This window comes from Zingiber officinale, chromosome 7A, assembly GCF_018446385.1.
Source record: "Zingiber officinale cultivar Zhangliang chromosome 7A, Zo_v1.1, whole genome shotgun sequence".
NCBI classification, from domain to species: Eukaryota; Viridiplantae; Streptophyta; class Magnoliopsida; order Zingiberales; family Zingiberaceae; genus Zingiber; species Zingiber officinale.
In genome coordinates, this window is record NC_055998.1 from 77,072,644 (window position 1) to 77,087,395 (window position 14,752).

Sequence of the window (14,752 nt, forward strand, 5' to 3'; positions counted from 1 at the left end):
AATGGAGTCTTAAGAATCCTTTGGTGGTGTTGATTAGTGAATATTATTATCCTATATCTTATAATGAATTTATGACAAATTTTATCGATCCTTTGTAAGTTTAAAAAGTCTGTCGTTTTCAATTTACGCTTTCAAATTCAGATTGAAAAGTATAAATACATTAAGGAGGCGTAGAGAATTTCGAATTATTTCAAATAAAAAATTAATATATTCCTACAAGTCTCTTTAATATATTTGGTGTGGAATTTTATTTTTTTGGAAGAAAAGTTGGAATGGAATTTTTGAGCACAGCAGCAAAAACTGGAGGAGGCAATGATGATAGTCCTGGCTGCAGTAGCAGGGGCAGAGGAAGGGGAAGGGGAAGGGGAAGGGGAAGGGGCAGAGGTAGGAACAGCAATGATTCTGCACAAGGAAATGATAGTGCTTACAATGGATGGAGCATTGCAGGTGGCACCAGCTGGAGCAACAATGGAGGTAGAATCGGCAGAGGAGGCTGGAATGAAAGAGGCAGGGGTGGTCGTGGTCGTAGTTGGAGAGGTGGTAATGCTGGTGGCTGTAGTGGGAGAGGAAGCAGTGGCTGCGGCAGTGGTGATGGTGGCACCAATACAGGTGGCTGGCTTGAGAGGGGAAGTGGTTTTGCTGCCAGCAGCTGTGAGAAATCAACAGGGGCTAGTGGCAGCAACGATGGTTGGGGTGGCTGGGGAGGAGTTACGAATGATAATGCTGGACCTGGATGGGGTGGTAATAATGGCGGTGGTGCTGAAAAAAGTGGCTGGGGTGACTGGGGCAGTGGCAGTGGCCAGGGTGGTAAAGAAGAGGGCGGTAAGGTTGTTGGTGGTGGTGATTGGGGAGCTACTTCTGTTAATGGCGGAGGTGGCTGGGGTGGCAAAACCTGTGGCTCTCACATCGAAGCTAGTAGATGGGGTGGAAATACTGCCGGAGGCAATGCTGATTCTGGAGGTGGCTGCGGCGGTGGTGATGGTGGCACCAATACAGGTGGCTGGCTTGAGAGGGGAAGTGGTTTTGCTGCCAGCAGCTGTGAGAAATCAACAGGGGCTAGTGGCAGCAACGATGGTTGGGGCGGCTGGGGAGGAGTTACGAATGATAATGCGGGACCTGGATGGGGTGGTAATAATGGCGGTGGTGCTGAAAAAAGTGGCTGGGGTGACTGGGGCAGTGGCAGCAGCCAGGGTGGTAAAGAAGAGGGCGGTAAGGTTGTTGGTGGTGGTGATTGGGGAGCTACTTCTGTTAATGGCGGAGGTGGCTGGGGTGGCAAAACTGGTGGCTCTCACGTCGGAGGTGGCTGGGGTGGCAAAATTGGTGGCTCTCATGTCGAAGCTAGTAGATGGGGTGGAAATACTGCCGGAGGCAATGCTGATTCTGGAGGTGGCTGGGGTGGCATTAGGACTTGTGAAGTTGGTCGTGGGTGGGGTGGCAAAACAAGTGGAGGCAATGCTGGATCATCCGGCAGTTGGGGCAGTGGCAAAAGTAGTGAAGTTGGTAAAAAAGGTAGCTACGCTGGGGCTGGTGATTCTGGTTGTGAAGCCGGTGGTGGGTGGGGGAATAAAACTAGTGAAGAGAATGCTGGATCTTCTGGAGGCTGGAAGGATGGCAAGACTACTGACATCAGTAGAAAGGATGGTTGGGTTGGAGGTGGTGGCTCTCAGGGCAAAGCCGATGGCACATGGGGTAGTAAAACTAGTAGAGACAATGCTGGTTCTGGCTGTTGGAGTGGTGGTAAAACTAATGACAATGATTGCAAGGATGGCTGGGGAAGAAGTGGTGCCTCTCGCAGCAAAGTTGGTGGTGGCTGGGGTGGTAAAACCTGTGGAGATAATACTGGTGCCGAGGGTGGTAGTAAAACTACTAGAGACAATGCTGGTTCTGGCTGTTTTGGTGGTCATAAAACTAACAACAATGATAACAAGGATGGCTGGGGCAAAAGTGGTGCCTCTCGCGGCAAAGATGGTGGTGGCTGGGGTGGTAAAATCTGTGGAGACAATACTGGTGCTGAGGGTGACTGTGGAGGTAAAACTAACAGCAACGATAGCAACTATGGCTGGGGCAGAAGTGGTGCCTCTAGTGGCAAAGTTGGTGGCTGGAATGGTAAAACCTGTGGAGACAATGCCGGTGTCGATGGTGGCTGTGGTGGTAGTACAACTAGTAGAACTGATTCTGGCTGTTGGGGTGGTGGTAAAACTACCAACGATAGCAAGGATGGCTGGGGCAGAAGTGGTCCCTCTCGTAGCAAAGATGGTGGTGGCTGGGGTGGTAAAACCTGTGGAGACAATGCTGGTTCCGATGGTGGTAAAACTAGTGACAGCAGTAGCAAGGGAGGTGATGGCGGTGGCTGGATTTAAGAACTGGTTTTCGAAGTTGGATTTTGACACTAAAGTAGATGGTGAAAAGAGTCTATATCACTTCAATATCACTGATACTGGAAATGCATATTCTCGGTAACACCCTAACCCTAACACAAAATCAAAATTTCTACAGTTGATTTTTTTTTTTTTTTGTTTTCTATCTTAGAATTTAGATCTTATATATGTCGAGAGGGCCTTGAATTTTTTTTGCTAGTGTTAGATGTAGTTATTTTATAGTTTTTGTTTTTCAGTACCCTTCATATAGTAAAGCTGAGCTTGCCCTAGTTTGGGGGGTTTTCTGTTGATCAAGTTTTTGGTATCATTAGTACGAAAACTCGGTTAGCAGAAGTGTTCACGAGGAAAAGAACCTACCAGTATTCATGAAGAAAACATTCTGATGATAATATTATTATCATTGGTCCAATTCTAATCAGACAAAATCTGAACAACAAAAGAGAATTTTGACTTTCTACCCACGTTTAGGTTAGGTTAATTGGTTAAATCGAATTAATCGATCAAATTTAAAACAGGATAAATAAAATGCTCTCCGAGCATGGGGGAGCCTGCCGAGTAGCATCATGTCTTCTGGCCAGAGTCTCCCTTGATCTCGTAGGCGGAGGCCTAAGTCAAAACGCTGGCTCTCTCCCACAGATGGCCGAACCGGGGTCAGAGCTTCTCGACCCAGTCGGCCCACTTGCGCAAGGGGCTGCCCCAGCCCCTGAACAGCACCTGCTGAGGTGAGCAAGGAGACATTTTTTACAGATGGAAGGAGCCAACGGGCGCGGGCTGACCTATTCGCCGGGGACGCTTCGAGGAAGAAGGCGGCCCTCTTGTCGATAGGGCCGGCTAACCGCCGGTCCCGAAGCCATCTCCGTCTCGCGCTCCGCCACCAGGAGAATCTCGCCGCCGTCCCCCCGTGGATCGTCCATCCCGCGATCGGAAGGGCGAAAGGAGGGGAAGGGATCATAGACAGAGGGTTTTCGCGGAAGCGTTAACTCGTACCGGTGCTGCCGTGCGGAGAGGTGGCGCTGAGTCGTCCGCCGCCTGCCTGAGTGAGGGGCTGGGTTCGATCTCGACCGTGGCACAAATCGTGAGATAAGGCCCCGATGCGTTGAAGCCTGTTTCTATTACCCGAGATTTTCTCCCAGCCCACTATAAATGGAATGTTTTATTTTAAAAAGTCAAAAGAATGCTCATATTCTTTGAAGGCTTTTTAATTTTTTTTATATAAAAAAAGCCTCGTCCCATTCCAATCCATATATAATTATTTAAGTATCCTATCCTCATTATTATTATTATGTTTCACATAACTTCTGAATCACTCAGACACATTAATATAATGTATAGTAATTATAAAAACATAATTGTTACAATGTTATATACAAATGCACCCATTAAAAATATTTTAAATATTATTTCAATCTTAATTCTGCTTACAAAATAGAATTTCAGAATTTATATAATTCAAGGGGAAATTATAAAAGCCGCCCTTTACGGTAAGGTTGTTGGGAATAGAGATGACAATTTCACCCGAATTTGATAGATAATCCGATATCTAATCTGAATGGAAAAGGATATGAAAAGAATTTTTTATACCTAATTATAGTAAATGAATGTTCGAGTATGAGTATTTTTTGATATGGAGACAGATGTCGTAAAATCCTACCCTTATCCTATTTGATACCCAATTATATATATATATATATATATATATATATATTAGAAAAGAAAAACTTTAACCCATTTTTCATCTCTGAAAAAAAGATTTAATTTGGCTCTTTATCCAATAATTAGCACGTATCTCATCTTTTTTTACACGAAAAATATTCATCCAATTAAAAGAGTGTTAAACAAGGAAGAATAGATAAATACATTGAAATAATTTTTTTTTAAAAAAATGAAAATATTAGGGAGTAATAGAATAATGGATAGAATATGGACACCTGAACCTCCAACAGGTATAGAGATGGATATGAAAGCTAAATATTCGATAAATATGAAGATAAATATAATGAATAGGAATGAATATAAAAATATAAAATCTTATCTAAATTCTATCCGTTGTCATCCCTGGACATGTGTTGAATACGAGCTAGGTGAAGTGTCGCTCAGTAAGGCAAGATGCAAGCCGTGATCATCGCAGCGGGGAAGATGAGGAGCACAATTGCATCGTTAGAATGGTTCAATAAGAGGCGGTTGCACGAAAGTACTCAACGGGAACGAGGCTCTCATAGTACGACGCGCTCCAATCTCATAATAATAGGATCACACTTTCAATGTTTATTTAAGTTGTGCTGCAACGTCACAAATTTCACACTAGTTCATTGAGCCAAGCTCGTGTAACATCCACTGAACGACATGCCGCGGAGGAAAAACAAGGAGCTTAATTACATCAATAGAATGGTGTAAGAGACGCTGCGTGAGGGCACTGAACGTGGAAGAGGCCTCGATAGTAACAATAGGTCCACCCTTCAATCTTCAATTTTTGCTCTAGTGCGTTGCGACAAACTTGTATAACATCCACTGGATGAGGAGAGATCCTCCGGATCACCTGTCCTGGTCCAGGAGGGGACCGGGACAGGTGGATAGGTGGGAGGCGATGACCCCCACTTATAAAACAGATGGAGGCCATCAAATCTCATCAATGCAAATTGGTCCAGCATTTACGGACTAGAGAATCCTGCTCCTCCATTGGACGGCATGCCATGAGGGGAAGTTAGAGTTCCCCTTTTCAAAATAAGGAACATTTGCTAACACTAGTCGGCTAAGTTTTATTCATTGCTCGACCAAAATGAGATTTTATGTTCCAAATAAATACAAATGGAAGAGAACAAACCTGATACTTTAAACCAACAAGCAAAGTATTCTACCAATTGCCATTGTCATGTTGCACAGAGTGGCTGCAATGCCACTCAACTGGAGACATTATGTTTTTTCGGTGTGTCCTCGGAAGCTTTCATGGCAGACACAAAACCCAGCATCTTGTTCAGAGCGCTGATGTATGCACGAACACTCGAAACTACAATGTCCATCGCAGCTCCACTGCCACTGCAACAAGATTGGGGAAGCTGTGTCAGCGTGAGACGAAAGCTTAGTGTAAAACAGATGATATCAGGAGCACAATCTGAAGCCAGACCTGAAAGTTCGGCATATCGCTTTTCCTGTTGAGGCATGAGTTGAAGTATGAGTTTCATCTCCGCCTATGACGACGCGCGTGGTTGCAATTGCATCGATGCCTTCGGTTACAGCATTCATAGCATACTCCTTGAGAACTGCAGGCACCTGCGGACGTAGGCGGGTTAAAATTTAGATGTTTGCACATTAAGATAGCCAATTGGGAAACGACCACCCTACGATCGGCAGAACTATCATTTATCTGGAGATGGTTTCGACACTACTGGTAGTGTCATTACTACGAAATGTTTCAACAACTACAAACTAAGAATCTACATGTCACTGGACTTGATTTGTGTTATGTTCCACAACTCACAATGGACTTTGCCGCGTCCAACCTTCACTATGTTATCAATGGAACACAGTAGAGAATTAAGAGCATATATTTCCATAGCCTCACCTTCACTATGCTATCAATGGCTTTGTAAGCGGCGTCTACCGGGCCTGTGCCAATGGAACATGCAATTCTCTCTTCTCCGTCGGAAGACATTAATTTTACCGTTGCAGTAGATAGACCAAGTGTTCCACAGGTGACCTGTATGGTGAAACCACATTGTGAGATGATTTTTGTCGAACAGCTTATAAAGGGAAAAAAAATCTCAGTCCAGCATCACCTGTAACTCTCCAAGAGACCATATAACACGAGGCTGAAAAATCTCGTCTGAGATTAGCGCCTCCAAGTCTTCATCCGATATGCGCTGTTATCATGGCAAAATGGAGCAAGAAGTTTTAGATGTTTCTTAAAAAGATAATTTCAAATAGCACTTCAAAATGAATTATTGTCTCAACTGAAAAGAAAAAAAGGGTGCAAAGGATGACTCCCATTTTATATTCGAGTAAGGAATTGCATTTTTTTTCAGAGGCCTGCTTTGCGGGAACTTTATGCAATAGGATAACATTTTGTAATTATTAATATGGAATTAGCAAAAGCTACGATAACTTTTCATTTTGATTTACAAGTTGTGAGTAAGGCCCTTGCTACTCACCTTTTTCTTCTCAGCAACTTCTTTGAAGCGCTTGAAGACATCATCAAGTTCCTTCCCATCGATGTCGTACCCAAACTGAAAAAAGAAGAGAAAACAGTAAAAATGCACTGTTGTAGAAATAAGATTACTAAAATGCAAATTTGATGAAAAAAGTACCTCTAACAACCTAGACCTCAAAGCATGTCTTCCACTGTAAAGATCAAGTATTAGTCTATTTGAAATGTATTATATAATTCAAACTGTTCACATGATCGTTTAGGGAACCTTTTATCAAGTTTGCCGAGAACATTATAAAATTAGTAAAATAAATATTCAACCCCTTTTAAATTATGAATACGTTTCCAGAATAAAAAATTATTTGCTTAAACTAATTTATTACAAACTTAGTAAAATTGTAAATTCTGTTCAATTATTGAGTTTGGTGTTGTTCAGCTTAGTAAAAGCTTAAACACAATAATATTTCTAATAAAAAATCTCAAACATTTTTTTAGGTTTGTAGCGCATGAATCAGATATTGGGTTAACTCGTGCAAATGAATCAGGCTTATAATTAAGTTTTAGGTATGAACAGTTCGTGGAAAGTTCAACTCATTGTTCAATGAACTCTGTTGAAAAAGAATGGAAAGATGTAACCCATACCTAAGCTTTCCGAGAACAATGCCTGATTCATTTGCACGAGTTAACCCAATATCTTCAGGAGAGATGATTTCATAAGTCCCCTTGTGTTTAAGCATCCCATCCTGCAAAGACTTGCTTCAGAAACTAGCAAAAGACAAACATGAACAGCTAGAAACCCATGGCATTTCTCCAATCTGAAAGAGCACATTTGCATTCCATAGATATGACATACATAAAAGCTATAAACACATTAATTTACTTGATCTTTATAGGATTATCCAATACGCCGTTGATATTTTTACCATCTTCGTTTACTTTATCCAAGTTTTTCCTGTTTTGCCAGACCAGCCCATGTATTTTCCAGAAACTTAGGAACCCATGAATAACAGTAAAAGGATATTTTTGCATGTTGTTTACCTTAATCCTATTTCATATTTTTCTATTCTTCTGAGTAATTTGTTTTCTTTTAAAGTATTTAATGATCGAATAAGTAGACTTGGTGATGAATAGGGGCCTCAAAATGGGTAAGTGGCACAAGATTCAGACCAAAGTAAAGCCACAATAGCAAGGGGGTCCTTAGCGAAATGAAATGGCAAAAAAAAAGATGAAGAAAATACCAAGATCAGTCAGATATGTATTGCACAGAGATTTCACATCCAAGGAAAGATAGTTTTAACATTATAGCAATAAAAAATGCCTTTTACTAATTTTCAGAAACTTTCAAATTCTCTAGATACTGGGATTTGTATACATAAGTTACAAAAGTATCCTAATGACGTGCCAACTTGAGGAGAAGGGAGCCAAAGTAGAGGTAAAAGGAAAGCAGTTAATTCCCTTGCCACTTAGAACAAGAAAGAACAAGAGAATGGAAGGGAGCAACTTAGAGCTGCTTTTGTAATTTTTTAATTCTGTCCAAAAGCAGATGGAAAAGGAGAGGAAGAGGAGAAAACTATTGAAAAGACTGTTTTAACAATGCATGTCTTGGGAATAATAAAATCTAAAGTTACCTTTTGTCATTTTCTCTTTTCCCTTCTTTCCTCTACTTTCAAGTAGACAAAACAAAGAAAACTCCTTTCCCTTCCTTCCCCTTCTCACCCCCACTATGGTTCCTTTCCTCGGCTTAAGTAAACATGCACCAAAGAGCCATCACCTCAAGTTGAATGATCTTTGCATATCATTGATCTTCACACTATTAGGCATAAGATTTCTACTTTGCTTTCAGATGAATGTGACAGAGGTGATTGGAACAGGTATTAAAAGGGACAAACAGTCCAACTAGAATCTGATGATTGATCTCAGCTGGTGCCTTTGTCGACAAGAAACAAAATAAAAATCCAGTCAGTAAAAAAATGATCTACTGGGGCATGCTTGTTGGTGAAGTGTGTTTTAAAATTAATATTAAAAATTCAATTATTTTCCAATCTCTTGAGCATAGACTGTAGCAAGTGATTCCTACAAGTTTCTGCAAATAGTGAGTTTTAACTGTTAATGTTTCCTCCTTTTATGTTGTTGTCTATATACAAGTTGTTGTTCTTGTTGAGGGGAAGACCATATGATATGGCACACTTCGTATGAGTGAGCCGTATGTTGAATCTAAAACAACACAAAAATATGTAAGCATAACATCAATATCTTAACAACCATAAATGCCAGTGAACCTGGTGAATGCCACTTTCATGAGCGAAAGCATTGGTACCGACAATAGCTTTATGTGGCTGTACAAACAATCCCGTATATTCAGCTACCTGGAGCATTAATATGTAGTATACTTCAGCTATTTGCAAAAGAAATTATTTTTTTCTAAAAACAACTTTCAGCAGTCAATTATAAAATACCATCTTGCTTGCCATGACAATCTGTTTTGTGTTAATTCCAGTATAAAGACCTCCCAAGAGTTCCTGACGACACTTGATGGCAATGACAACCTGTAAGAAGAGAAAAAAGGACAAAGAGACTCTTATATGCTAATAAAGGCTAAAGAATAGAGATTCAGTTATTGCAACTCAAGAACATAGACACATGAATTTACTTTTGGCATCAACTCTTCAATATAATTTTGCATCATTCATCAACATGATAAATGAATGTGATGAATCAAAACAATATGTTTATTGAAGAAATATACGGTTCACTGGCAACTCAGAATGGACTTACATTTGAATCTAAAGGAACTAATTTCTTAACAGCTTTAAGCAGAAACATATAGCAGAGAAAATTGAGAACACCTTAATGACTGTGATGTTTATAGACTATCAGTGAAGGACCTGACCAGTTACGTTATTTGCACAAGAGATAGACGGGTTAGAAAAATGAGGGATATCAATTGCAAGTCAAGCATACTAATATTTCCAGATCTTGTGAAGATAACATGAAATAGATTATAGTTGAGGTGTTTTGTCCCGAGTAATATAATTTTTAATTGATAAGCTATTTAAAATAGTTTCTAGAGTTATTATCTACTGATAATAATATTTTACCTAAATCTTCTAGATCACTTAAAGGCATGGTGGGTTCAAGGGGTTTCTATTGCCACACACACACACACACACAAAAACCAGACCTCATGTTTAAGTTTAATCTTTTGGGAAATTTTATTGTGTGATCTGGATCTTATTTTCTTTTTTCCTTAACTAAAGCAGTTAACATATCACTAGACAGTGACACCAAAGACCATGAACAGCTACCCAATATGTTAATTGCATATCAAAAACAGAATATGTCAAACTGTTCCATTTGAGCAAGGATTGTGAACTTTAGGATGGTGAGAACTGAGAAGTCTTGAAGTGTTGGATCAGATGCCAATTTAGACAGCCTATTGGTTCTGCATAGTAAATAACAAGATACACAGCAGTATAATAAAGCTGTAACACATTAACATAAGAAGATAATAGTATACAAGGTTATAAACTACTAAAGAATTTCATGTACTGCTAAGGGCTATTCGTCAAATAATAACTACTGCAAGATACATATTAGTTTTACCAGTATCCTTAACTACAGAACAGTATGATTACCATTCTAAAGTTAGTGTAATACCATGCTATTGCCAAACCTTATAACCACTAGCATACACTAGAACTTCGGTAACCATGTGAAGTCATGCTATAATTTAGCACCAATCCATGTTGACCAGAAGAAGAACCTTGTTTTGTACTTTGAATTAACAATGAGAGTATCATTTGTGAAACGGTAGGAAAGGTTACATTTTTAAAAAAACTTATAAAGATCCAAACATCAACAGTAAATGAACTAGTAGCATTTTCACATTGAAAGCACATACCTCCTCCAAAGAAGCATTTCCTGCTCTTTCGCCAATACCGTTGACTGTGACCTCTAGTTGCCTTGCCCCTGCATAAGCGCCCTGAGATCAGGTTGTCAAAATAAGTAAGCGCAAAGAAGATGAAAGAAACACACACGAGAAGCTCACCCGAGCATGCTAAGAAGTGCAATACTTACTGCTAATGTGTTTGCAGTTGCAAGACCAAGGTCATTCTGGCAGTGAGTAGATATGATCACATTCTCAATACCAGGAGTGTTTGCCTTTAAGTCCGCAATTAACTTTCCAAATTCTGATGGAAGAGTATACCCAACCGTGTCGGGGATGTTCAATGTCGTTGCTCCAGCTTTGATAACTTCCGCCAGCACATGATACAGAAATTCCCTATCCGACCTGAAGAACACAAGCATCCGAATCAGAACGTAAACTTCCAGTAGTCAAATTGAGATGTCAAGAGGAAGGAACCTGCCAGCATCCTCAGGGCTGAACTCAATATCCTGACACCCAAGGCTCTTGGCATAAGCCACCATGTCGCGGGCGATGCTCACCACTTCCTCCCTCGTCTTCCTCAGCTTATGCTTCATGTGGATCTCGCTGGTGGCAATGAAGGTGTGCACCCTCGGCTTCTTCGCGTGGCGAACCGCCTCCCAGGCGGCATCGATGTCCTTCTTATTGCACCTTGAGAGACCACATATGACGGGCACGTGGCCGTCCTCGCCGAGGGGCTGGTTCCCGACCTCGATGGCGATGGAGCGGACGGCGTCGAGGTCGTCGGGGCTGGAGGCCGGGAAGCCGGCCTCGATGATGTCTACGCCGAGGCGGGAGAGGTGGCGCGCCACGACGAGCTTCTCGTTGCTGGTCATGGTGGCACCGGGGGACTGCTCGCCGTCGCGGAGAGTGGTGTCGAAGATGCGGACATAGTTGGGGTCGGGAATGCGGTTGGGGATGTACTCGGGGCGGGAGGAAAGGGAAAACTTGATGGATCCTGCTCGGGCGTCGGCGCGTCTCCATGAATTAGGAAGGATGGAGGCCTCGGGGAAGGGGAAAGGGGATGAGCGGTCGGAGGGAAGCGAGAGAAAAGGATTGAGGAGGAGATGGGAGCTAGGGAGGAAGAAGCGGCGGCGGCGGGTGCAGATTCCGGCAGTGGAGGAGGAGAGATTGGGGATGGAGACGACTAGGGAGAACGCCATCGCAACACAGGAAGAAAACTGAGTAAATGCAGCGTATTATGATAGGGGTAAAGGGACTTTTTCCTTTTACCACCCCAATGTTTTCTTTATTTTATAAATATACAAATAGAAATCTTTTAGGACAAAAATAGAAACAAACAGCCTGTTTATTTTTATAGCGCTTTTTATTAAAAAAAGATTTTATCCTAATTTCTTATCAATTTTTTTACAAATCTAATATTATTATAATAATAATTTTACTTAACAACTAATTTAATTTTTTATCTACATTAATTAAAATGCTATAAATTAATAAAATTATAATAATATACTAATTTTATATAGTAGGTATATATTGGACGGGTCGCATAAAAAAAAATAATTTGAGAGTATTTTGAAAATCTGTCTCACGTGTAGGGAAGGTACTGCGGCGCCGGCGCATCCAAAACTTCCAATTGTATTTTAAAAAAGAATTCATTTTGATCCTCGTTCGAAATTACGTTCATTCATATTTTTAATCTTTTTCATAAAGCGTCTTATAAAGAAATCTTATTGTTTTTATAAAATATAATTTGACATTAATTGATTTTAGAAACTTTGACTTTTCAACTATAAGTTTTTTTGATTATTTTTTAATATTTAATATATTATTTAATTATCAAATATATCAATAAAATAATAAAATTTATGATCGTTTGAAAAACACTCTTTGTTTGCCCCTGGACTTGGTGCAACAACAAAGGCGAAGTAAAATAAAATTCAGTCGTGGACTAAAATATCTATAAGTAAAATAAAATTCATGAGTTCATCTTCACGAATAGAGTACTGATTTGATATTATAAAGATAGGTGGGATAGTAAAAATTAAGAAAGTAGATTACCACGTAATTGTTAAGCACTTTCAAAATTTATTGATAAGATTATCTCTGACCCATAATATTATATTTAATGTAGTTATCAAATTAAAATAGAACAATTTCAACACAAAATACTATTTCAATTCCAATACATCTACATCATATCATATTAAAAATAAATATTCTATTTTTCTTATTCATGATTTAATTATCAGCCTACATTTAAATTTATTAATATTTTTATATTATAATTCTTATATTTAAAAACAATTTATTAATTTATAAATGTACTTATAATTAAAATATATTAAATAAATTCAAAATAACCATTTTAATAAATTAAATCTTTACAAATATACACAATAATATTTAAATAATCTACTAAACATACTTAATTTAATTTTATAATAAATAATAATTATATTTAAATATCCTATAAATAAAGATAAAGAAAATAATAATTACAAATTAATTACATTTAATTTTATTAATTATATAATAAAATTAAAAAAAATAAAAACTTTCTATGATGATGCGAATAGTGCAACATTGGTGTGGAATTTGGTTTATGGATTGAAGTATTTTGGTGTTGATTTTATGCTAAATTCGGTGCTTTGGTAATAGATTGGAAATGATCATGGGGATTAATGAAAAATTTTTATGAGATATCTATCCATAGCTTCTGAAATTAGTCAAATCTTACTGAGATTATCATTTTTTTTTTTTTTGAATTAGTTAGATCTCCTAGAATAAGTCGGATAATAGTCCTCTCAGGGCGATCTAATGACTAGCGCATGAGGTGCTACCACTATAAAATATAGGGTTCGAATTGTATGATCGAAAGAATGCGATATAGGGGGGTGAATATCGTACTTTTAAAAATAATTCTTTTACTTGTTAAAGTCAAAGTAGTGCAGCGAAAAATAGAAAACACAATTCGGTTACTTGGTTCGAATCCTAGGTCGACTTCTATTCCAAGGCCCGCGATCCTTGATCACATCGATAGGCAATCCACTAAAACTCTTCTTTTAAAAAACCTCAGAAAAAAATAGTGCATACAAATGAGTAAGATAGTAACAACTTACTATCTTACTAATAAATAAATAAATACAATTACAAGCTAGTAAAATTATACCGACTTAAGAATGAGTATGCAGCTTGTTAGCACTTCTTGGAGCAGTAGCTTGCGTGTGAAGAGTAGCTGTAGCACGGACAGTAGCTTGCGCATAGATGAACTTCGAACCAATCAAATTTCGTTACCCAACCTCGGACCTCGAACCTCGAACTCACTTTTATAAGAGTCATCGACGTTCAGTCGACCGATCCTTGGGTTCGGTCAACCGAACCAGCTCCCTTTCATCTTCGCTGAGATTTGATGTTGATTTGATCTTCGGCATTTAATGACAATTAAGTGTTCGGTCGACCAATCCCCTTATTGGGTCAACCGAACAGAGATCCTTCCCTTTTCGTCGAGATCTTGAATTAATGCGCCATTAAGTGATGATTGTTCGGTCGACCGATCAGTCGCTCTTCCTTCTTTGTTTCTTCTGGATCTGAACTGTGCTGAGTCATCAGGGTTCGGTTGACTGATCCTTGGTTCGGTCGACCAATTAAGCTTTGATCGGCCCCTGCTATGTTTTAGTTTGAACTAATATCTGCTCTGAGTTGGTTTTGTTCAGTCAACCGATCATTTGGTTCAGTCGACCGATCAGACAGAACTTGCAAAACAATGTTAGACAATAATATTGCAAAACAGATATTAGCACGAAAATAACATATCTAATGCATGAGTAATAATAATAGACAGTTTAACTATTTTGATCTCAATTTGAAAACTTTCCCGGTTTTTTTAATTGGATCAGCGACCTTAGGTTGTTCCTTTCAGGAACATGATCTCACTATCGCTCCTCCAGTTGCTTACCTCAACCTACCTGCCAAACGTTGATCCCCCAGATCTATTTGGACTTTTCACTTAGCTTTGATTGGCTCAGCAGAACTTTCTCTCGATCTTCGGTTCTTCAGACCTCTTGATCTAACTGCAAGTGTTGGGTCCTCTCGATCCACTTGGTCTTTCTACTTGGATTCCATGATCTACTAAGACTTCTCCTGCCTAGCCTCCAACTAGGTATTTCTCAATTGAGTAAACAACCTGCATACTTAGTCAACTTGTTAGATCACAACAAGACTTAACTTGAACCTTTAACAACATCAAAACTTAGATTTGATTATAGTGCAACTTGCACCAACATGAATCTTGGTAAATGCCTTCCTCATGAACCAGTCACTATTCCAATGGCTAGTCATCATCCG

General features: G+C 39.4%; 2 protein-coding genes across 2 annotated transcripts; one reads left to right on the forward strand and one right to left on the reverse strand.

Annotated features, from left to right (window-relative positions):
• The first annotated feature begins 272 nt into the window (after positions 1 to 272).
• On the forward strand, positions 273 to 2,360 carry LOC121999447 (glycine-rich cell wall structural protein 1.8-like). The gene has a single exon (XM_042554131.1). It carries the CDS (start codon positions 273 to 275, stop codon positions 2,358 to 2,360), a length of 2,088 nt encoding a protein of 695 aa, XP_042410065.1.
• A 2,749-nt stretch (positions 2,361 to 5,109) lies between these two features.
• LOC122001584 (2-isopropylmalate synthase A-like) lies at positions 5,110 to 11,624 on the reverse strand. The gene is made up of 12 exons (XM_042556412.1): positions 10,883 to 11,624; positions 10,597 to 10,810; positions 10,421 to 10,501; positions 8,976 to 9,065; positions 8,799 to 8,885; positions 7,162 to 7,262; positions 6,680 to 6,713; positions 6,524 to 6,598; positions 6,152 to 6,235; positions 5,938 to 6,072; positions 5,500 to 5,645; positions 5,110 to 5,411 (listed from the first exon to the last, which is right to left on the reverse strand). The coding sequence occupies exons 1-12, from the start codon at positions 11,605 to 11,607 to the stop codon at positions 5,276 to 5,278; spliced, it is 1,908 nt and encodes a 635-aa protein (XP_042412346.1). The 5' UTR covers positions 11,608 to 11,624; the 3' UTR covers positions 5,110 to 5,275.
• Positions 11,625 to 14,752: the final 3,128 nt, after the last annotated feature.